General features: G+C 41.7%; 1 protein-coding gene, 1 non-coding gene and 1 pseudogene across 3 annotated transcripts; 2 read left to right on the top strand and 1 right to left on the bottom strand.

The window, feature by feature from the left end:
- Window positions 1-3,960: 3,960 nt before the first annotated feature.
- LOC110288345 lies at window positions 3,961-7,988 on the top strand (annotated as a pseudogene).
- Window positions 7,989-13,535: 5,547 nt separating this feature from the next.
- Window positions 13,536-13,639, top strand: LOC115030309. Its single transcript, XR_003835895.1, has one exon. It is a non-coding gene; the product is annotated as a U6 spliceosomal RNA (small nuclear RNA).
- Window positions 13,640-13,700: 61 nt separating this feature from the next.
- Window positions 13,701-20,870, bottom strand: LOC110288346 (cystatin-A-like). Of its 2 annotated transcripts, XM_021154716.1 has the most exons (4): window positions 20,851-20,870; window positions 17,854-17,920; window positions 15,271-15,372; window positions 13,776-13,901 (listed from the first exon to the last, which is right to left on the bottom strand). In XM_021154716.1, exons 1-4 carry the CDS (start codon window positions 20,868-20,870, stop codon window positions 13,776-13,778), a joined length of 315 nt encoding a protein of 104 aa, XP_021010375.1. The 2 variants fall into 2 exon arrangements, with proteins under 2 accessions (XP_021010377.1, XP_021010375.1); XM_021154718.1 differs by lacking the exon at window positions 20,851-20,870 and having other exon boundaries at window positions 13,701-13,901; window positions 17,854-17,967.
- Window positions 20,871-23,369: the final 2,499 nt, after the last annotated feature.

Here is a 23,369-nt window from a genome sequence, read left to right on the forward strand (position 1 = left end):
TAGCTCACAAGCAAGCCAACCTCAGGCTCTTTCACTGTTCATTGAGTCCTATATATACTCCCTCCAAACATCATGTGTCCTCCATGGATCTTGTCCCACCATGTATCTTGCCTCAGCAAGTAAGTCAGTATCAGCTGATATGACTCTGCCAATCGGTCAGAGTCCTTGGAACCAAAAGAAGCCACCAGCATACCAGTAGAATATTTTTATTTTTGGTGCATTTCTCCTATGTAATCTAGAGAAAATGAGCTCAACTATTAAAGGCAGACCAATACATGTGTGTCATCAGCAATGAATCCGTTATCACATGACCTTTCACATGCTTGCTTTGTCAGAACATCTTTTTCCCTGTGTCTGCTTCAGCAAAACAATTCTTCATGTGTCCACTTTAGCAAAATATCCTTTCAATGTCTCTGATTTAGGAAAACACTCTTTCATGTGTTTGCCCCAGCAATACAGCATCCATCACATTTCAAAGGACCCTTAAGTTTCAACTTCGGGGGGTAGGGGGGATCTTTAGGAAGTCCCAGAAACCTGGGATGTGGGAGACACCCAGGACTCAATGGGGGTGACCTTAGTCAAAATGCCCAACAGTGGAGATATGGAAACTGAATCGACCCTCTTTGGTAGCCAGTCAGGAGCCCTATGGAGGAATGGGGATACCAACCCATCTACAAAGTTTTTGACCCCAAATTGCTCCTGTCTAAAAGAAATAAAGCATCAAAAATGGAGCAGAGACTGAAGCAATGTCTGCCCAGTGACTGGCTCAACTTGAGATCTATCTAATGGGCAATCCCTGACACTATTATTGATGCTATGTTTTTCTTGTGAACAGGAGCCTAGCATGGCTCTCCTCTGAGAGGCTCTGCCCAGCAGCAGCTGTCTGAGACAGATGCAGATACCCACAGCCAAGCATGGGAAATAGGTTGGGAACTCCTATGGAAGAGTTAGGGGAGGGATTGAAGGAACTGAAGGGGATGCCAATCCCAAGGAAGACTAACAGTGTCAACTAACCTGGAGCCTTGGGAACTCCCAGAGACTGAGCCACTATCTAAAGACCACACACTGGCTGGACTGAGGCCTCATGCACATATGTAGCAGGCAGTTGCCTCATCTCACCTCATTAGGAGAGGATGGAAGGAAGGAAAGAAGGAAGGAAGGAAGGAAGGAAGGAAGGAAGGAAGGAAGGAAGGAAGGAAGGAAGGAAGGAAGGAAGAGTGCATCCCTGTGTTTTCAGTTGTTGATTGAGTTGATACCAGGCTAACAGAATATGTAAATGTTTGTCACTTTCTCACTGGTTCAAAAATGAAAGGCAAACCTCCAAAGTGTCATGTAGCCTCCAAAGCCAACTGGTTCAGTATGGGTGGAACTTTTTCCATCATAAAGAGTTGACATCTTAAACTAGGGCAGTAGAACAGGCAGAACTTCTCTGCAGGCAAAGCTACTGACACATGCAGAAGAAAGACTGAGGGAGACAGGAGAGAGTAGAAAGTGCATAATGAGAACCTCTTGGAGAAATGCAGTGGTGGAGAAGATGGGGTAAGTTAGAGGCTAGCTGAGAGACCGACCCAGCAAAAGTCCAACAGCCTTAAACTGTAGATGTCACCTTGTCTTTATGAAACCTCGAAGAGTGTCCCGGGAAAGCCCTGCAATATTCTGTGCACCAGTGTGGGGCATGAGATGCAGGCTAAAGCCATGATTTCCAGACACAGGACCCAGAGGACAGAATCCAGGCACAGGAACATGAGGAGAGGCATCAGCTGGAGTGGGAGAAGCTGAAATCCCAGACCTCAGAGTCAGTAATGCGTGCTCAGAAAGGAGCGGTCCATTCCCAGGGGACAAGTTAAAGCTTAAGTACTGAAATAAATATTGTTTGGAAGCAGTAAAAGAGAAATAAGAAGAAATGTTATTTAAATGTGTATGTAAGCTAAAAAGAGGAAAGAAACTGAGTATTGACAGTCATAGGAAGAAATTTTAAACTTGAATATAATCAAGTCTCCAATGAAAAGAGAGAATTAGCAATATTCAAAAAAGAAAGTATTTTATGTGTTAAAAATGGAAAAAAACTGTAGCAGAGGGCATCTGTACCCTGTATTGTTTCGTTTTAATTATCACCATAGAACTAATAATATTGATTGCAATTTTCTCTGTCCTTTCTAAGTGACATCAGACTAGAGAAGAAAACATCCCCTTGTCCTTCTCCCTGACATTCTCATTCCTTTCGTTGCTAGCCAGGATAGAGAAATGTTGGTTTGCATGTAATTTTAAATACACATTACCACCTTGTCAGAGACCATGCAGCCCGCATTCTGGCTTCTCCTGGCTTAACTCCAAGATCAGCTCCTTAGCGGAGGCTGCAGACCCTAGCTGCCCCAAGGCCTTACATGACTGTTGCTTTCGTCTCATCCCAATGCAGGGAGGCAAAAGCCCCTTCCTTCTCTTTCCCTGCATCTCCTTTCTCCTCCTGGGACCTGGAAGACCTATCTGTCCCTTGTGCCCAGCCATTGGCCAAATCAAAAATCATTTTGGGACCAGACTTGAGTATCAGCACCTCCCCCTACAGAGAAAAACTAGACACCTTTTAAAATTACCATTATACAGGACTATTAGAAAAGCTACAATAATTTCTCCATAAAACAGTTACCTCCAAAGAGTAAGCCACAGGGTATGATAAATTTGGCTGGCAACCCATAGAGATGCTAGATCTATGGAGATTTAAACAGTTGATTGTAGCCTATAACATGTACTAGCCGTATATGAAACAAATTCTAAATAATTAAGCCATGTGAAATTGTTCAATTGCTAAAGATTGGAAAGATTTAATAACAGCTATCTTGGAAGTCGGCCCTCAAATATAGGGACTGGTGTGGTAGAGAGTGGAGACTTTTGCTATGGAGCCACATAATAAGACTGGAAGGATTAATATTGTCAAGGATCAGTTGCAAGGTGAAAATGAATATGCTGAGTTTCAAATGCAGATTCTGTGTGATGATGTCTCCTTAGGGCACTGTCATACATTAGGCTTAAATGCTTGCAGGAAGGATGAACTTCAATGAAGACAATCGGAACCATTTACCAAGATAACTTCAACTGTATATTGAGCAATATCAGTTCCAGATGCAAGAGAGTATTAATTGATTCTTTAGCTTTTAAGGCAGGGCTGGGATGGCTGGAGGGGCGGGTGGGACAGACAAAGAGGCTAATGAATGGGCGCACCCGTCGCGCTGTCCGCAGCCTTCGGGCCAGCCTTCGGGCCAGCGCTGCAGTGCAGAGCAGGCTCCTCAGGTCTCTGATCGGCCTAGAGTTTGGAGTGAGAACTGGGAAGCAGAGCTATAGAAGCATGGAGACGATAAGTGGCCATGGTCACTGTTTCTTCACCCCATGTCTGCACTTTTTATGTACCAGGCTTCAAATACTTTAGTTTCTACTTCTGGTTGACCAGAGAGGAGGGCATAGTGCACTGTCACTGTCTTCAGACACACCAGAAGAGGGCATCAGATCCAATGACAGATGGCTGTGAGCCACCATGTGGTTGCTGGGAATTGAACTCAGGACCTTTGGGAGAGCAGTTGGTGCTCTTAACCACTGAGCCATCTCTCCAGTCCTAGAATTATATTTTGAAGGAAATGAAGGACTGTGTGTGCCCTCAAGATGGTGGGGCTCCTGTCTTGGAGAAGAGGAAGAAGTCTGTGCTGCACGCATTGGTGTATACAACAAGAAGTATTTGGCTGCTGTACTCCTACAGAACAGCACTCCATGCCCTGTGACAGTGTGCTTGTGTGAGCAACATACTTGGCTTTCCAGTGACATTCATGGTCAGCCATAGTAAACAGCCTAGAAAATGAGATTACGAAAGAGCGAATAAAATCTACTTTAGGGTTCACAAGTGGACATTATAAACAGTTTTTATTAACCTAAGATGTCAGAATGATAAAGCCACCAGGATAATTATGGTTGGTCATGGAGGATAAGCAAGAAACTTGTCCCAAGGGGACAGTGATTTTGTTTCTGACAAAGTAAATTTCAAAACAGAGGAGGAAGATGATGATCAAATTCCTTGTCAGTTTGGAACAAAAGGACCTTAAAAGTGAGTCAGAGGATATGAGACAGACAGACAGTGGCGATGAACAGGCAGAAATCAGGGCAGCAAGCTGTGCCTGTCAGCCCTCTGGGAAGTTCTTACCTGCCAAGAGTACGGATGGCTGGGTCACTCTTCTCCCAGTATAGTAGCACACTGTACAACGTAGCCATGGAAGCTGTGACCCAGAGCCTTCTTTCCAGTCGACACATAAGCTCCAGGAAGAAGTCTCCAGCCTGGAAGCATTTCTTTATTTCCCCTCGAGATAGCACTAAGGCGATCTGCACATACTGTATGAAAGAGTTCAGTAGNGGCAAGAATGAGAAAGACCTGAGTACAAGTTGCCTCATGAGACATGTAAGGCAGGCACACCCCACCAAGCTCATTCAAGAAAATGGAAGTCTATCGGCAGGGTCCTCCTTTTCCCCTCCCTCTCTGTTNCTTCCACCACAGCCTGCAGATGTGGGAGACCTTAGCCTGTCAGACTTGTCCAGAAAATGGCTCCCAAGATCCCATCCCCTGACCAAATAATGGAAGAGTCGGTGACTGTAGTCTCTTCTGAAGAGGTGTCCTCTGATGTGTCTGTCACTGAAAAGTACAGCAGAGAAGAGGCCTTGGCAGGCTTCTCCCCCAACCTCTCCATGCTCCATTATGATNACACTTCAGAAACCATGGCAGACAGAAACCTTTCCCTTCCCAAAAGCACATCTGGGTCCAGGAGGAGGTCAGCCATCTGGAAGCACTTCTACTTGTCATCCCTCGATAGCTCCAAGGCCGTCTGTGTCCACTCTATGAATGAGTTCATAGAGGGAAGAACAGGAAGGACCTGGGCACAAGCTGCCTCATCAGGCACATGTGGAGAGCACATCACTCCATTGTACTGCAGGAGAACGGGGGCAACACAGGCATCCCACCATTGTACCCTATGCCCCCAACCCTGCTGCCTGCCCTGCTGCCCCCAGAAGGGGATCTCAACTCCGCATCGTTGTCTCCAGGCAAACAAGTCAAAGAGACCCCTTCTGCCTCCTCATCCCCAGACAGGCTTCCTGAGGACCTGTCATCACACACTAATCCTGGGGATGTATCCCAGGAAGATGTGTCCATGTTGTCATCCTCTGATGACTTGGGGGAGGCCTCTGCAGTGTCCGCTCCAGAGAAACAGCCAGCAGACATGGTAAATCCAAGATTTGAATCAGGCACTGTCTTCCAGCAAAATAAGAAGGTGATGAGAAGACTAAAGTTGGAAGTCTGACATCAACTTTTCCCTGGCCCCCATGGACAGTCTCAAAGCAGTGTGCCAGTAATGTAGCTGCGTTATTAGTCGGGAGAAGAAGGGAGATGTTGACACCAGTTGTTTGATGCAACACCTGTACAGACGCCACCCTGAGGTGGTTGGGAACCAGAAGGACTTTCTGGGTGCAAGTTTGGCCAACTCTCCATATGTCACTTTGGCTTCTGCAAAAAGCTCCTCCAAGTTAACTGACTTGCCAGCAGCGGTAAGAAAAAACCATCAAGGTGTGTTTCCTACTAATAGCAAGAAGACCTCCAAGCTGTGGAACTTTTCTATTTGTTCAGCAGACTCAACAAAGGTGGTGTGCCTGCACTGTAGCTGGACCATCAGCAGGGGCAGGAAGCCCACCAACCTGAGCACCAGCTGTCTCCTGAGACATCTGCAGCAGTTCCATAGGCCTCTGGGCAAAGAGCTCTCAGGGCCTTCCTCTTTCCGTGACTCCACAGGAAGTTCTATGACTCTCATCCAGTTGCCAAAAAACTCACAAGTCTCATAGATGAGATGATTGCACTTGACCTTCAGCCACACTCCCTTGTAGACAACGTTGGCTTTAACAGGCTGCTCGAATACTTGAAACCTCTGTACTCTTTACCCTCCCCTTCCTACTTCTCTAGAACAGCTATCCCAGATATGTATGACAATATGAAACAGATAATTATGTCACATCTGAAGGAAGCTGAGAGTAGTGTGGTTCACTTCACCTCTGGAATATGGATGAGTAGCCAGACTCGTGAATATCTGACCCTTACAGCTCACTGGGTCATCTTCGCATCCGCTGTCCGACCACATTGTGAGGACCACCATTGCTCAGCACTTTTAGATGTGTCACAGATTGACTGTGACTATAGTGGAAATAGCATTCAGAAGGAGTGTTGGTGGGAAGCCTGGGTGACTTCCATTGGCCTTCAGATTGGCATCACTGTCACTGACAATCCAAGCATAGGGAAGATGCTGAGTGAGGGTGAACACTCAAGTGTGCAGTGCTTCAGTCACACAGTGAATCTGATTGTGAGCGAGGCTATCAAAAGCTAGAAGATGGTGCAGAACTTACTGAGTATTGCCCAGAAGCTGTGTGAGCGGATCCATCGATCACCCAGAGCAAGAGAGAAGTTAGCAGAACTGCAGAAAGACTACGAGCTGCCACAGCACCAGCTGATCCAGGATGTACCGTCTAAGTGGAACACATCGTTCCACATGCTTGAACGTCTGATTGAGCAGAAGAGGACAGTTAACAGGTATCCATTGAGTGTAACTTCAGAGAATTGATCAGCTGTGACCAGTGGGAGGTCATGCAGTCTGTGTGCCATGTGCTGAGACCATTTGATGCTGCAAGCCGAGAGATGAGTGCCCACATGTCTACGTTGAGCTAGGTCATCCCCATGATCCATATCCTCAGCAGAAAAGTGGAGATGCTGTTTGGGGAGACCATGGGCATTGACACCATGCTTAAGTTCCTGAAGAAAGCCATGGCGAGCCGCCTGTCTGTCACCCTCCATGACCCCAGGTACATCTTTGCCACACTGCTGGACCCTCGCTACAAAGCTTCCCTGTTCACAGAGGAGGAGGCAGAGCAGTACAGGCGAGACTTAATCAGGGAGCTAGAAATACTGAATTCTACCTCAGAGGNCACTGCCACCTCCAATGGCTGTGACTCGGGGTCCCTACTTAAAGACACTGGCACAGAGGAGAGCCTGTGGTCACTCGCACCAATAAAGAGAGATCAGAGAGAGAAACTATCTGAAGACATGGTGCTTGCGTATTTGGAGGAAGAGGTGCTGGAACACAGCTGTGANCCACTTACCTACTGGAACCTAAAGCTGTCATGGTGGCCTGGGCTGTCTACCTTAGCAGTCTGATTTCTGGGTTGTCCCCCAAGTACAGTCCCCTCAGAAAAGCTGTTCAGCACACCCATGGATGCTGGCAGCTTTGGCCAGCCCAGNCTCATGATGGAGCATTTTGAAAAGCTCATCTTTTAAAAAGTGAATCTTCCTTTAATATGCTTTCAGTATTGAACTCAGCGATGGAGCCACCAGACTGGAATCGTGCTTCAGAGTGCTAGCTATTGTACCAGGGCTGACTTGCCTGGATGGGCCATTTAGGACCCCAGACCAGGCATCTGGGGCTACCTGCCAGTTCTCACCATAATATCCACATGTGCCTTACTCCTCCTTCAGGCCAGGTGTCAAGGTGCGTTTTCAGAAGCCCACTAGAAACAAAGTCTTGGTAATTATGAAATAGGATGATCAGGTTTAAAACTATAAAGGTTTTTTGTTTTGTTTTGAGGGGATAGTAATCTGTTTTACTAGACTGAAAGGAAGATGTAAGCAATTTTATTATGTGGGGTTTTTATTCAGTTGTGTAAAAACCACAAATCAGGTGCTGTATTTTAATTAAATATTTTAATTGCAACAAAACAGCTTTTGTGGCTGTTAAATGAAACCTGTAAATAGGAGGTGGGGATTAAGCCATCCTGACTGAACAGTTCTTAACCACAGGCTCCAAAGGTATGTCCTAGAGAGAATATTCTGGAAGCTGTTTACATTACAGAACCAGGCATTTGAAAACAAAACTGAACTTGGGCATATCATGGAGTGTCAATCACAGGGCTAATTGGTCATGAGAACGGTCCCATGTCAGGTGTTGCATTCAGGTTTTATACGGTCAGTTAGCTCAGAGATATCCTGCTTATCATGAGCCCCTTGAAATTGGATCCAAGTTTTAAAGTCATGCTTAGGACTTCACCAGTGCATGATATGACACATTTACAACAGATGGCCTGTTGATCAAATCTCCATGCCTCTGATTTACTTTTATAATAAAGCTATCTCATAAGAAGTATGCACTGACCCCTCACAGTTTGACCAGATATAGCTCAGATTCTACTTTGGGGAGGTAACTTATTGACAGGGAAAGTGCTTGTTTATTGCAGTCATGAGAAAAGCATTAGGCATTTATTCTTTTTTTTTTTCCTATGATAGGGAAGCCTAAACCATCATTGGTACATTATAGAGTGCCAAGGATATCAAAATGAAGTATCAGCTATCAGACGCTTTACGAGACTCCAAAGTTTTTGCTTATGTCTAAAAAAAAAGGGTTTCATTTTCTCATTTCAAATCAGTTAAATATTATGGGTGAAATCACTTATGTGCCTCTGACCTTTTAGAAAAAAAATGTTTTGTTGAAATACTGTATGTAGGCTCAGTCTAAATTTCTGTGGACTATGCTTTAGTGTATCTATAAAAGATGACCTTGGATTCTGAAATTAAACTTTATATTTGTGATTTTCAAAAAAAAAAAAAAGAATGCTAATACTGAACGGAAAAATGCTATTAGACTTTTAAGGCCAGATCTGCACCTATTTATAAATGCATTAAAAATACTGTGGGTATTGGATCTAACGTGATCAATGCTGCTATGATATTACATGCAATTACCAAAAGTTTGAGGGCTCAGAATGTCCAATTCATTGGCTATGGAAGACCAGGTTATGTCCTAAATATGTAGGCAATCAGTTCCATAGAATAATATTTTCTATGATGACAATCTAAGGAGAAAGCTTCATGACATAAGTAAAAAATGTGGAAAGTGCAGACTCAGGACTCAGATCATGCAGAGATATACAAGGCAATCCCTTACAACCATGAATTACTGCCTAAGGGGCTTTGCTCAGGTCTCACCAAAAATCAATATGAACCATTTGTTCCATATTAGCCAAGGAGAGCCTATTCTAAAGAGCAACTAGAAAAACTAGTGTGTGATATGACAGAGAGTACTGTTCTACTCTCATGGATAGAACAAGAGATTTTGAAGGTACAGGAAGTCCATGTTTGTTAAAGTGCTATAAATGATTAGAGACAAAAATTAAAATTACAATTAGGTGGAATTGATATTGAAAGCCTAGTGGATATTGGAGCAAGTACAACAAAAGTTTCACAAGGTTCTTGAAATCCAAATTTGCCACTTCAAAAGGTATGTACAAAGCTCCTGAGACAGTGTCTTAGGTGAAACAGAGTCTAAAATGGGTTAAATGTATAGGACTAGAATTTTAGATTGGAAGATTAAGGCCATATGATACAAACATGTGGGATATTGAGAGATGGCTCAGCAGTTAAGAGCACTGACTGCTCTTCCAGAGGTCCTGAATTCAATTCCTGACAATCCATAGTAGCTCACATCTACCTGTAATGGGATCCAATACCATCTTCTGGTGTGGCTGAAGACAGCTTCAGTGTACTCATACAAATAAAGTCAATAAAGGTTAAAGAAAAAAAGGTACAGGTGGAAAGTCTTGCCACAAGGAATATTGAACAATCACTGTTTTTTGTCAATATTTTGTATGGCAGCCATTACAAATAATGTGTAAACAGTTTCCTCAGTCTATAATTTATCACTATATGGATGATATGTTGATGGGTAGTTCTAATACACATACCTTAGGGAAAATATTTGTTGAAGCACAGATAATTTTGCTTTGTTGGGTAGTTTAAAGCTGAAAAGTACAAAGAGGAGATTCTGTAATTGATCTAGGACATAAGATAGGTCTTCAAAACCCCGGCCACAAAAGTTACAGATAAGAAGACATCAATCATGCCAGGTGGTGGTGGCGCAAACCTTTAATCCCAGCACTTGGGAGGCAGAGGCAGGCGGATTTCTGAGTTTGAGGCCAGCCTGGTCTACAAAGTGAGTTCCAGGACAGCCACAGCTATACAGAGAAACCCTGTCTCAAAAAAAAAAAAAGACATCAATCGCAAGCACTTAATGATTTTCAAAAATTGCTAGTATATATTAATTGTCTACAACCCATAATTGGATTAACTACTCAAGTTAAGAAACTTATTTCAAATCTTACAAGGTGATTCAACCTTAAATAGTTCCATGACCACATAAATCATCTAATATATCTACCAAAGAGACACTGGAAATATAAACCGAGTTACAATCCTGTTAGCACAACAAGGTAATTTTCTTAACTATATAAAAAAATATATTGGTTTTTCAAGTCAGAGTTTTAAATATGTCCCTGAAATCCTCCTCTATAATGTATTATTTCCATAGTATCAGAGGAACTGTGGAAATGAGTGTGGCCTCGGGCAACTCTTATTGCATCCCTGAGGGGAAATGTTGAGTGGAGTTGGGGGAAAATGAGTTGGGGGAAGTGAGCAAGCATGTGTGTCCACATTCAGGTGTGGTAAGCATGGTTTCTCCCTGCAATCTCTGTGCCAATAATGTCATCATATTGTGCCATAGGAGGAAGGACATATGTAACCTGAGTTTCTAAATATGGTAAACCTCAGAGAATTTTTTTAAAGAGAATATTTAATAATGTCAAGGCTGGTTGTTTAGAATCCAACCAATTTTAAATTAATAAAACTGTCTACAAAGGATTTTTACTTGCACTTTCTAAAATGTTTATTCCCAAACATGAAGAAAGTGGCAAACACCTTCATTTCTTCTACTGCTGTAGTTTCCCCACCCATACTCTCTCTTATTTTTATACTTATTTATGTACTTACATATTTTTGGGACAGGAACTCTGTGTATAACAACCATTGGCTGTCTTGGAACTGATTGTTTAGATCAGGCTGAACTCCTTGATATCTGCCTGCCTCTGCCTTGCAATGCTGGAATTAATGATATGTGCCACCAGGTCCTGTGATTTTTTTTTCTTTAGAGGGGATTGAAATTAGCCCAGGATGACCTGGAACTCACTCTGTAGCCCAGGCTTTCCTGAAACTCAATATGAACCTTGAAGTTCCTACTTTCCTGCCTGGATTACAGGCATGCCCTTACATTCTTCTGACAATGCTTCCCAAGTGAGGGGATTACAGTCTTTAGGTAACTTATTAGGTAATATCCCAACCAAGTAAAAGGTAAGGCTTCTTGTTGGAAAAAGTGTTGAGTGCCAAGGGGAAAGTGCTAGGGATAACAGGGAACAGGGCACAGGAGAGGGACAGAGGCTTGCTGCTCACCCATCCCTGCCCACTGGGGTGATTTCACCAGAGAGAAAGGGGATAGACATGTTCAGTTCTGAGTGACAGAGATGTAGATCTGTTATTTTATTGTGTTCTTCTGTATTTAAATCATTCTAAAAACAAGATAAAATGAAATATGCATATCTAAAAACAACCAAAATCCTTACCAGGGGGCTGAAAGTGTGTCTATAAAAATAATAAACAGCTTTTAAATCACCCTTCTTTAGATTTGCAGAACCCACAGTGTCTGGTAATCTGTATATCACATCAGAATCTTAGGCTGCTTCTTTTAATCCTGTACATCAAAGTACACACCCTGTCAGTTTTGTACACTTCTGTGAGGTTTGACTTACAGAGAAGAAATAGGTTGTCTAAAAAGAAGGAAAGGGAATTTTGCTTGAGAGCCTGATGTCAGACGTTCTTCAGTGAGGTGCAGAGGTTTGTTCTTCCTAACCAAATCCTGTCACATCAACCAGAGTTCTAATAGAAGATTGCATCAAAGACAGAATTTTGCCTTTATGTAGTGCATGCTGGCTTTCCATGAACACCTCATGTAGTCCATCTTGATCTTAAACTCATTAATCCTTCCCTCAAATCCTCTTGAATCTGTCTCTCTAATTCTGGGATTATAAGCATGTGTCTCTGTGTTCAGGGCTAACATCTTCCAACTTTAAATGGCTTGCTCTTCCTGATGTTCAGAGTCAGTAAATGATACATTAAGGTTAGGGATATAGCTCAGTGGTTGAGCTCTATGCCAAGCTTGCTGAAGACACTAGGTTCAATCCCTAGTGCCACCAAGAAAAAAATTAATCTTTCACAAAGCAGATCATAGAACCATATCCATTCCCTTGAAGACAGCCATAAAACCTAGAAACCCTGTTCAAAACTTCCCCTGCCCTTTAGGTTAGGATTTGACTTTCCTTGCCTTGTAGGAGGTCATACAATCTTCATTCTAGGAGGGGTTCTGCCCAGTCCCACAGAGATGGACCTCTACACAGATAGAACAGGAATTGAAACAGACTTGCCTTGCTAGTTCTTCTACCCAATCATTCATCAGTAGGCCATAAACATCCCTGTCCAGTCACATCTGCAGTAAGCTGTTCATTTTTGGACAATTAGAAACATTAAAGATTGGCAGCTGTTCTTAAGTATTTGAGACTCCATTTCCAAAGTGTCCTGTGTCATTTAAAACTTTGATTACATAAACCCATCCCACTTTCACTTTCTGTGCTGTCTGTTGTTACAGGAATGTGAACCTTAGAAAGAAGAAGATGAGTCTTACCCTCATACATGCCTCTGGACAGTCATTATAATGATTTGTTTTGCACTGAGGCAAAGGTTTGAAATATGATTCTGTGACACACATTTCTTTAACATTTTTTGAGGCAGTATTTCACTGAGAAGTTCTGGCTAATGTTGAAATCACCATGTTGATCAGGCTAGCCTTGAACACGCAGAGCTGCACATGCTTCTGCCTCTCAAGTGCTGAGATGAAAGGCAAGCACCACCATACCTGGCTAACAACCTTATATTGTCCATATCTAGTTCTCTGTAGTTGTCCATACACACACACACACACACACACACACACACATAAATTGATAAATTAGTTAATTAATTAATTAAAATAAAGTATGTTAAAAGAAGACAGAAATTAAGTGGAATGCATGACTCTGAACTGGACCTCTGTAATAAAGGACAATATTGCAACAACTAGAGAAGCTTCAGTGGCACCGGGAGACTAGATGCCATTGTGCCATCAGTGCTCATTTCCTGCTCTTGATTGTTGGGTTTTGGCTATACAAGAGAATATCCTTATGGGAAGTTTACACTACTACTTGCACTGCTGAGCACTAGGAAGCATTTGTAGGTAATGGAAAACTCTGCAATTGACTCTCAAGTGCACAGGAAGCCTAGGGGAGGGGAAAGAGCAGTTTACTTATCAGTTATGGTTGTTTCAAAACAAGACTTGTAAAACACAAATTTAATTTTCAAATATGAAAGCATAGATGACATGCTGGGTCCTGGGTTACTGAAGGGATCAAGGAGTGAGCTTCCCTGACAGCCACCATTGCACCTGCAGTGAGGAAGGGGTGAAAAGATCCTTTATGCAATTGCAACTGAGCCATATGTTTTCTAGAGTTTCCAGTTGTTATCATTCATTGTTGAGTTTCTACTCTGAACCATGAACACTGTGCTCTCTTTGGCAGCATGTAGGATAAAAATTGGAATCACACAGAGATTAGCATGGCCCTTGCCAAAGATGACATGACAATTCATGAAATATTCCATATTTAAAGTAATAATCTAGGAAGTAAAGGTCAACACAATACTGAGTAATGATGGAGGAAAACAGTTATTTCAAGAATACTTCTTTATTGATGGCTAAATTTGTTTACAAGAAGAAGAATCAGGACACTTTAGAATTTGCTGCTTAGAAGTAGGACAGCTCATCATTCCTGGTTTTGTTAGTCTGGTATCCACTAAGTTCCAAAACATTTTCTGGAGAAATCCTTCTGAAGACCTTTATGTGGAGGAAACAACCACCACCAACATCCATCTGAAAGACATAAAAGAAGAAAAGAAGAAAGAAAAAAAGAAAAAAAGAAAGAAAGAAAGAAAGAAGGAAGGAAGGAAGGAAGGAAGGAAGGAAGGAAGGAAGGAAGGAAGGAAGGAAGAAGAAAGTTAGTTAGTTCACATGGATCTCAATTGTATCCAGATGAGATATGCCAAGCTCTCCTGAAACACCACCTTTTGCCCAAGGCAACACCGGTGAACTGATCATCCATCAATCCTTACTTTAACAGAGAGAACATCAAACAGGATGGCAGAAAACATATATCTTAGACGTATTATTAATACCCTTTTTAAAAGATTTTGTTCAATTTTTTTTATAAATGTCTTGCCTACTTGTATTTAAGTGCACCACATATATGCAATGCCTGAAGATGTCAGAAGAGGGTGGTACATCCCCTCAACCTGGACTCCGAGATGGCTGTGAGCTGCCATGTGGGTGCTGAGACCCAAACCTAAGTCCTCTGCAAGAACAGCCAGCACTCCTACTAACTTATCCATTTCTCCATCTGGATTTAATTTTTTTCACTTTATATTAAAATCTTGGCACAGATTATATCCCAGAGTTACATTTTATTTCCATGATGCCTGGAACAGGAGCAGAGGGCAGCCAGTGTTTTTGGGTGATTCATTTGTCTGAGTTCGAAGTTGGGACAAAGATTTACCACCAAGTTTGATAAGGAAAAAGAAACTAAGATTTGATTTGGAAAATATGGAATATATGGTCCCTATATGTCTGTTGTGTTACAATCTACTTTGTGACTACCCACCAGGCTGCCTCCTTTGTAAAGTTAAGAAAGAAAGAAAGAAAGAAATCGAAGAACCATCAAGGTAATAGGCCCAGTGGGTTTTTGTTGTTGTTGTTGTTGTTGGTTTTCCTTGGTTTTGTTTTATTTTGTTTGGGATGGGGCATGATCCTGGGACCTAGACTATCCTGATTAAGAATTGCCACTTTGTTCTTTATCAGAACAATAAAAGTTTTGTGTTCTAGAGTTGACATTGTGCTCTGATATCCCTCCCTACCTTAATCGTCAAATGCTACTAACCAAAGCATACTACTATATATGACACTATGGGTGTGTAAATGCATGCACATATCTGTGCTTCTTCATGTGTGTGTGTGTGTGTGTGTGTGTGTGTGTGTGTGTGTGTGTGTGTGTGATCACACTGACTTCTTAACATAGAGCTGAAGAAAGCTTTGTATATTCACAAGGTAAAACAAAGTCCATCCAATGGATTGAGGCAGGGAGTCTTCCACTTACAAGTGTCTTAATTACAGATCAGTGGTAGAAATGAAGCTACAGTTGGGGCAACAGGAAACAATCACAACAGTGCTAGAGAGGTCAGGGTTTAACCTTAATGAAGTAATTTTGTCCAGCGACGACTTGAGTTTTATACTCAACAGCTTTGAACACTTCATATTTCTCATTGGTTTTCTCTTCAAGCAGTGACTTAACCTTATGAGGAGAAAGAGATGATGTTAGGGCTAGGTTTACCCAGTGTATCTGAACCACAAATCTGGGAATCTCATCCTGCTGAGAGTGCTCAGAAATGCCGATGTGCCTGGACTGGCTGCTCAAGCCTCTAATCCCAAAACTTGGAAGACTGAGGCAGGAGGTTATTCAAAGAGCAGCTTGAGGTCTATAGAAAATTCCAGGCTAGTTGGAGCTACCTATTGACTTCTGCCTCAAAAATCAACACACACACACACACACACACACACACACACACACACACACACGGAAAACAAAACAAATAAAATCGTCATGATTTGCAATGAAGGACCACAATAGGTATGTCTACATTTGATCAGTAAATACAAAGTAAACAACAGTTTGAGATTTTTCTCTTGTCCCCCTCAGATCATTCTAGGGATACAGTAACCCCATTTGGCCTGACACTGTGTGGAGACCCAACAGACCATATCCTGGAGGAATAGACTGAATTTCCTGACTTAACAAGGGCTTTCCATTGTATGGGCCCCATGGTTTTTTCTCTGCAGTGGGGATTATTGCTGTGATTCAGAAAATGCTTCCTAAAAGTACTGTTTCTCTGCCTCCCAACACTTTAGTGGGAGTTGTCCCCTCAGGCTGTCTCCTGCAAGACAGGACAGATGAGTGACATCTGGGAGCTGAGCCACCACCCTGTACCTGCACACCTGACAGTAAAGGGGTTGGCAGCAGTGCCTAATGTTCTTTTTGATCTTAAATCTGTGATCAAGAAACAGTGCTTAATTTTTATTTTATAACACTCCATATAAATATATATATATATATATATATATATATATATATATTTCCCCTACACTATTAATTTTGAGAGAACAGAGACCATTCCTTTCAGCCCTTTATGTAGCTCCTACAGTTTGTAGCCTGATGATTGACACCTAGGAGATACCTGGAAAATGTCCCTATGAGATGGTTCTTGGCTGTGCATCTCACATGGTGATATAAGCTGGAGAACCTCACTTCTACAGAGACAGCAAGTTTACTGCATTTCCTCCCCTGATTCCTGCAGAGCTCCCTGAAGATGTGGTCTACAGATGGTGTAATTATCAAGATAAGCCCTTCCAGTAGTTTCCGAACTTAAAAATTATATGATCAAAGTATGTTTTATGTATTATTTTTAGGAAATCCTCAAAGATCTAATGAAAATATCATGTTCAAAAATTACCCTAGCTAGGCAGGATGACACACTCCTATAGTCCTTGTTGCTTGGAAGGCTAAAGTCAAAAAGACGTTACTTTAACATTTGAGGTTTGTACCACTCTGAGAAATAGAAACACTTTTATTCACATTATTTTAGTTAGTTCTTTTAGCTTTTGCTTCTTATGGGTGAAATGGAGGACTTCTCCTTGGCATTTTATCTTAAGGACTGAGATCATCCAAGTCTTCTAGGATGCTTCATATATCTAATCCTACAGAAAAGTGAAGTAGTGGGTAGGAATGCCCACACTTCCAAAGACATTGGTAAAAAATGTGGACACACAGGCCTGTCTAGCCCTCTTCAGTGAGATCTGCATTTAATCTGCAGTGACAGATGACTCATGTGCACATTTCAGTTTGAGAACACCAACTTGATGTGAAGATTCTAATGAAAATTTAAAGATTTAATATTCCTCAGAAATAATATGCTCCAAGATATTTATTGAAATAAACCTATGAGTGGAAACTATTTAGCCTTAAATATTTAGTCACTGAATTTTAGGACTCTAACCCCTCTAGAATGTTCAGTACCCTAAGCATGAAGGCTCCAATCTGTTCTACTCATATAAAATCTGATGGTTCCTAGCATGGTAGCACATGCCTATAATCTCCACCCTTGAGAAGTTGAGGCAGGGGGAGTGACTTGAGTTTGAGGCTAGCCTGAGTTACCTACTTGCTAGACCAGATGGCAGATTGGAACCTATCTTTATACTTTGCATACATTTCTTCTTTAAAAAGATGTAACACAATACATTTTATGTAGCCAATAGTTACCAAGATGTATTAACTTGCTAAAAACATTAGGTTGTATTTTGACTGTGATGTTTTGATGGGCATTGCATCCACCGATCAGCTCAGAGATCCTTAAGATCTTTAGGAACCCCCATATATCATTTTTAACTAGTGGGACTGGAAAATCCATCAGTAATTAGAGCTCCAGGGATCAGACATGTTGAGATGTGGAGACCATCCAGCATGTATACAACATCATCTACTGGGGAAACTGAGGCTGCAGCGAAGACTGTGGCTCGGCCAATTTTACTATAGGGGTGTTAAAATTCCTCTGAAAGGCTTAATGTTCCACTTTCAACTGTATAAATGTCTGAACAAAACCCATATATTCCTGTTTTCTGCCATTTCCCACACTGTTAATGTGGGGCCAAATTATGAATCAAATGTTAGAAATTTGGTTTGGGATCTAGCTTTTTCCTCAAGCACATTTCATTGACTCACCTTGTCAGCAATCTCCTGGATTTCTGGTGTGGCAGATCTGGCCCGTGACAAGCCTCCAGGCATCATCCTGATGAGTTGCTTCTTTGCTCGATAGGACACTTAGAAGAAATGATCAAGCAAGCACAAAGAGTCAGGGTTTTAAAGGTATCTGTAAACTCCTCCTCTAATGTAGTATTTCCACAGTATCAGAGGAACTGAGAAATGAGTGTGGCCTCAGGCAGGTCTTATTACATTACTTAGAAGAAATGCTGAGTGGAGTTGGGGGAAATGTGGTGGGGGACATGAGTAAGCATGTGTCATAATGTCATCCTGTTGTGTCATCTGAGGAAGGACACGTAGAACCAAAGTTTCTAAATAAGTTAAATCTTGAAGACTATAATGGATTTTTACTTGCAACTTTGAAAATATTTATTGCCAAATATGAATAATAACATGGCAAACACCTTTATTTCTTCTACTGCTATTCTTTTTCTTGTTTTATGTTTTTGTTGTACTTGTTTGTTTCTTTGTTTTTTGAATCTCTGTTCCTCTGTGAAACACCACCAAGCTATCCTGGAATTCAGACTCTTTTCAGACTGGCTGCAAACTCACAGAGATCCCCCTGCCTCTGTCTCCTAAGTGCTGGGATTAAAGACATGCACCACCACGCCCATTAATTACATTTTTTGGAAGAATTCTCATGTAGCCCAGGCTGCCCTGGGGCTCACTATGAACCTTGAGCTTCTGGGTCTCCTGCCTCTGCCTGCAGAGGGCTAAGGTTACAGGCATGGCCTTGAATGTCTGATTCTTCTGTCTCTGCTTCCCAAGTGATGGGTTTACAGTCAGTAGGTAACTTATCAGGCAATATCCCAACCATGTAAAACATAAGGCTTCTCATTAGAAGAATTGCTGAGTGTCAAGAGAGTAGAGCTAGGAATATCAGGGAAGAGGGCACAGCTAAGGGACAGAGGCTTGTTGCTGACACACCCCTGCCCATTGGAATGATGCTACCAGAAAGAAAGGGTTGAAAACATGTAAGTTTAGAGTTACAGACTCATAGATATCTGTTATTCTATTGTGTTCTTCTGTATTTAAACAATTCTAAACATTAAGATGAAATTAAAATATATATATTTAAAAACAACCAAAATCCTTCTTACCAGGGTACTGAGACTGTTTTAAAGAAAAACAAAGAAAGAAGTCAAATAAATTATCTTTTTTCACAAGTACAGAACCCACACTGTCTGGTAATCTAAAAAGAGAATCTTTTTAAAAAGAATTATTGATTTATTTGTTTATTTTATGTGCATATGTATACTATAGCTGTCTTCAGGCACACCAGAAGAGAGCATCAGTTCAGATTATAGATGGTTGTAAGCCACCATATGGTTGCTGGGAATTGAACTCAGGACCTCTGGAAGAGCAGCCAGTGCTCTTAACCACTCAGCCATCTTTCCAGACCCAACATGAGAATCTTAGGCTTCTTTTAATACTGTTTATCAACTGACACAGCCTCAGTCAGTTTTATAGATTCCTGTGATGTTTGACTTGCAGAAAAGGAATATGGCCTTCTAAACAGAAGCAAAGGGAACTTGGCCTGAGGGTCTGCTGTGTGTTGGTATGTTCTGATGCTTTGGTGAAGAAGGAAACATAGCTATGTGCCCAGAATGCTGCAGACACATTGCAACCTTCATTTTCTGCCCTCTGCTTCCCCTATACAACCTCTTTGAATCCTATGAGTTGGCCAAGATAGAACTTTGTGGATGAGACCCCCCCCCCTTTGCTTTCATGTCCCCAAGCAGTGCTCCTTGGGTAACTCCTGGACTCCTGCCTACTGGGTGTCATCTTATAAACATTAACCTTCAAGCACTGAGAGAGCAGGACTTTAGTAACCATTGGAACTTTGGCTTATGATTCCATGGTAAGTCGGTCATGATGGGGAAGGCATGGCTATAGTTGAGAGGCAGCTGGTCTCATGTGTCTGGTGTCAGGAGGCAGAATGACAAGTGTTGGCTCTCAGCTCAATTTCTCATTTTTGTTCATTCTAGGACCATGGTGTGATGTCACTTATATATAAAATGGTTCTTCCCACTTTTAATGACCCAATATTGAACATGCTACAGTGAAGTACATATTTGTATTCACCAAAGACTTTCTAAATGTATCCCATCTAGTTGGCAGGATTAACAGTCATTATGGTCAACCAGAGTTCCAAGAGATGATTTCATTGGACACAGAACTTTGATATTATGCCACCCAAGCTTTCCTTGAACTCCCCATGTACCCCATAATGATTTTGAATTCATGATCCTCTTGTATCTCTCTCTCTCAATTTCTGGGATTATAAGCATGTACCTCTATACCAAGTGTTAACAAACACCATTTCAAAGTGGTTTGTCCTTCTAAATTTCTTTCCTGATGAAGAGATTCAATAAATGACACATTAAGGTTGGAAATGTAGCTCAGTGATAGAACTCTTTGCCAAACTTGTTCAAGGCACTAGGTTTAATCTCTAGTACCACCAAGAAAAAATAGTCTTTCCCAAGGTGACTCATAGAACCTTTCCCTTGAAGACGAACATAAAACCTAGAAACCTTGTACAAAACTTCCCTGCCATTTCATGTAGGTCTTGACACTGAGCAGGCTGTGTATCCTACATTGTCTAGCAGTAAGTCATAAAATCTTCATTCTAGGAGGGGTTCCATCCAGTACCATAGAGATGGTCCACCTCAAAAACAGACCAAGGTTCTAACCAGATCAGCCTTGCTGGTTATCCTACCTAGTCTTTCACCAGTAGACCATAAACCTCCCTGTACAGTCACATCAGCAGTTAACTGTCCATTTTGTGTGAAACTAAAATATTGAAAATGGGCAGATGTTCCTTGGTTTTTGAGACTCTATTTCCAAAGTGTCCTATGTCATTTAAAATATTGATTATTCATAACTGCCCAACATTTTTTCCCATGCTGTCTTTTGCCATTGGAGTATGAATCTCAGAATGAAGAGGATGTGTTTTACTCTATTGTATGTCCACACATGACATTCATTATAATGATTCATTTTAAAATATGCTTCATTGACACACATTTTTAATTTTTTTTCTTTTTGTCTGACAGTGTTTCAACTGAATTGCTCCAGGTGGTATGGAACTCACTATGTAGATCAGCCTATCCTTGAACTCACAGAGCTCCACATGCCTTTATAGCTCTGAGATTAAAGTCCAGGGCCCCCCACACCTGGCTGACAACCTTTGAATGTCAACATAGACTTTTCTGTAGTTTGCCAACCTCAAGAACCAGGCAGCCATTGTGTTCTCAGCTCTCAGCCTCTCCGGTGTGATTCAGCTGATGTTGCAGATTGAATAAGGGAGATTCCACCAAGTCTTTACTATGTATACCTACATCCCACTGGGTCTTGTCCCCTTGAGAACTCTGACTGATACACTATCCTTGCTGCATTCTCCTCCTGCCTGGTTAAGGGCACTGCCATCCAACCAGTTACCTGCTCAGTCTGAAGTCCTTTTCTCTGCTCATGGTAGTCAAGGTGACCTTTTGCAAAGACAAACTGGATGATGTTATTCTCACTGATTTAAGAAGAGAAATGGGGAAGAGAGAGAGAAACAGAGAGGGGGGGGGGAGGAGAACACAAAATCCAACCACTCACAATTAAAACTTGGTTCTCAGCCTTTGCATAACCTCATCTAATGGTAGTTTCCAAAATGGTTCATTCTAGATGCTAACCTCATTCAATTCTAATGAGACACTTCAGAGTCTGTGCACTTAACACTGCAAGACAGAAGCCCTTCTATTTGGGTTCTTATCCATCTTCTAACTACAAATATTGAATGTATATGAAGGGATGGAAAAATAAACTTGAGGAGAAATGTTGAGTGGAGTTGGGAGGAAATGAGTTAGGGGACGTGAGCAAGCATGTGTGCACAGAACTCAGGTGTGGAAATCATGGTTCCTCCCTGCAATCTCTGTGTCAAAAATGTCATCCTGTTGTGTCATAGGAGGAAGAACATGTATATCTTGAGTTTCTAAATATCTTAATGCTTGAAGAGTTCTCTAAAGAGAATACTTAAAATCAAGGCTGGTTGCTTAGGATCCACTCAACTTTATAAAGTTAATTAAACTGTCTACGAAGCCAAGCAGTGGTGGTGCATGCCTTTAATCCCAGCACTTAGGAGGCACAGGCAGGCAGATTTCTAAGTTCAAGGACAGCCTGGTCTACAGAGTGAATTCCAGGACAGCCAGGGCTATACAGAGAAACCCTATCTCAAGGAACCAAAAGAAAAAAAAAAAAAAAACTATCTAAGGTAGGTTTTAACTTACAGTTTCAATGTTTATTTCCACATATGAAGAGTCACATAGCAAACACCTTTATTTCCTCTGCTGTGGTTGATTCTCTTGGGGTTTTATTGATGTTGTTGCTGTTGTCCTTGTTCTTATTTTGTTTTTGTTTTTGTTTTTATTTTATAGTTGGGGTTTCTCTGTTTAACAGCCTCTGCCTATTCTGGAACAAACTCTGTAGATCAGGTGTTCTCTAACTCACAGAGATCTGCTTTCCTCTCAGTCCCAAGTGCTGGGATTAAAGACATGAGCCACCATTCCGGGTGATTATATATTTTTAGAAGGGCACGCTTGTACCCCAGGCTGTTAAAGAATTCACTCTGTAGCCCAGGCTGTCCTGCAACTCACTATGAACCTTGAACTCCTGACTCTTCTGCCTCTACCTACAGAGTGCTGGGATTACAGGAATGGCCTTGAATGTCTGACACCTTCTGCCTCTGCTTCCCAAATGATGAGTTTATAGTCAGTGGGTAACTTATCAGGTAATATCCCAACCATTTAAAAGGTAAGAAGCCTCTTTAGAAGAATTGCTGGTGTCAAGAGGGAAGAGATAGGGATAAAATATAATAGGGCACAGCAAAGGGACAGAGGCTTACTGCTTACCCAACCCTGCCCACTGGAGTGATTCCACCAGAGAGAGAGGGGGTAGACAGGTTCAGTTCTGAGTGAGAGAGACATAGATGTCTGTTACTTTATTGTGTTCATCTGTATTTTAAACAATCAAGAAATCAAGATAAACATGAAATATGCATGTCTATAAACAGCCAAAATACTTCTTCACAGAGGTCTGAGACTCTGTCTTTAAACAACAACAAAAACAGGGGGGAAAACCCTGCTCAACCACCTTTCTTTAGATTATAAAACCCAGTGTCTGGCAATCTCTGTATAACATCAGAATCTTAGGCTTCTTTTAATCCTGTACATCAACTGACACAGCCTCACTCTGTAGATTTCTATGTGGTTTGTCCTAGAGAAAAGAAATCTGGCCTTCTAAAAAGAAGTGTAGGGAACTTGGCTTGAGAGGCTACTGTGGAATGTCTTAGTGAGGTGCAGAGCTTTGCATCTAAGGTCTTTCTAACCAAATCTTCTCAAGTTGACAGGATTAACAAACACAATGATCAACCAGAGTTCTAATAACTGATTTCATTGAAGACAGAACTTTTCCATTATGTAGCACACATAGGC

This window comes from Mus caroli, unplaced genomic scaffold, assembly GCF_900094665.2.
Source record: "Mus caroli unplaced genomic scaffold, CAROLI_EIJ_v1.1 scaffold_8938_U2_1, whole genome shotgun sequence".
NCBI lineage: Eukaryota > Metazoa > Chordata > Mammalia > Rodentia > Muridae > Mus > Mus caroli.

Excerpts from the sequence above, each read along its gene's own strand:
- LOC110288346 (XM_021154716.1), bottom strand. The coding sequence starts at position 20,870 with ATGTGTGGACATACAATAGA. Across the intron at positions 17,921-20,850 it reads ATGTGTGGACATACAATAGA|GATGATGCCTGGAGGCTTGT; the intron begins GTAAAACACATC and ends GCAACTCATCAG. Across the intron at positions 13,902-15,270 it reads GACAAAATTACTTCATTAAG|ATGGATGTTGGTGGTGGTTG; the intron begins GTTAAACCCTGA and ends TATGTCTTTCAG.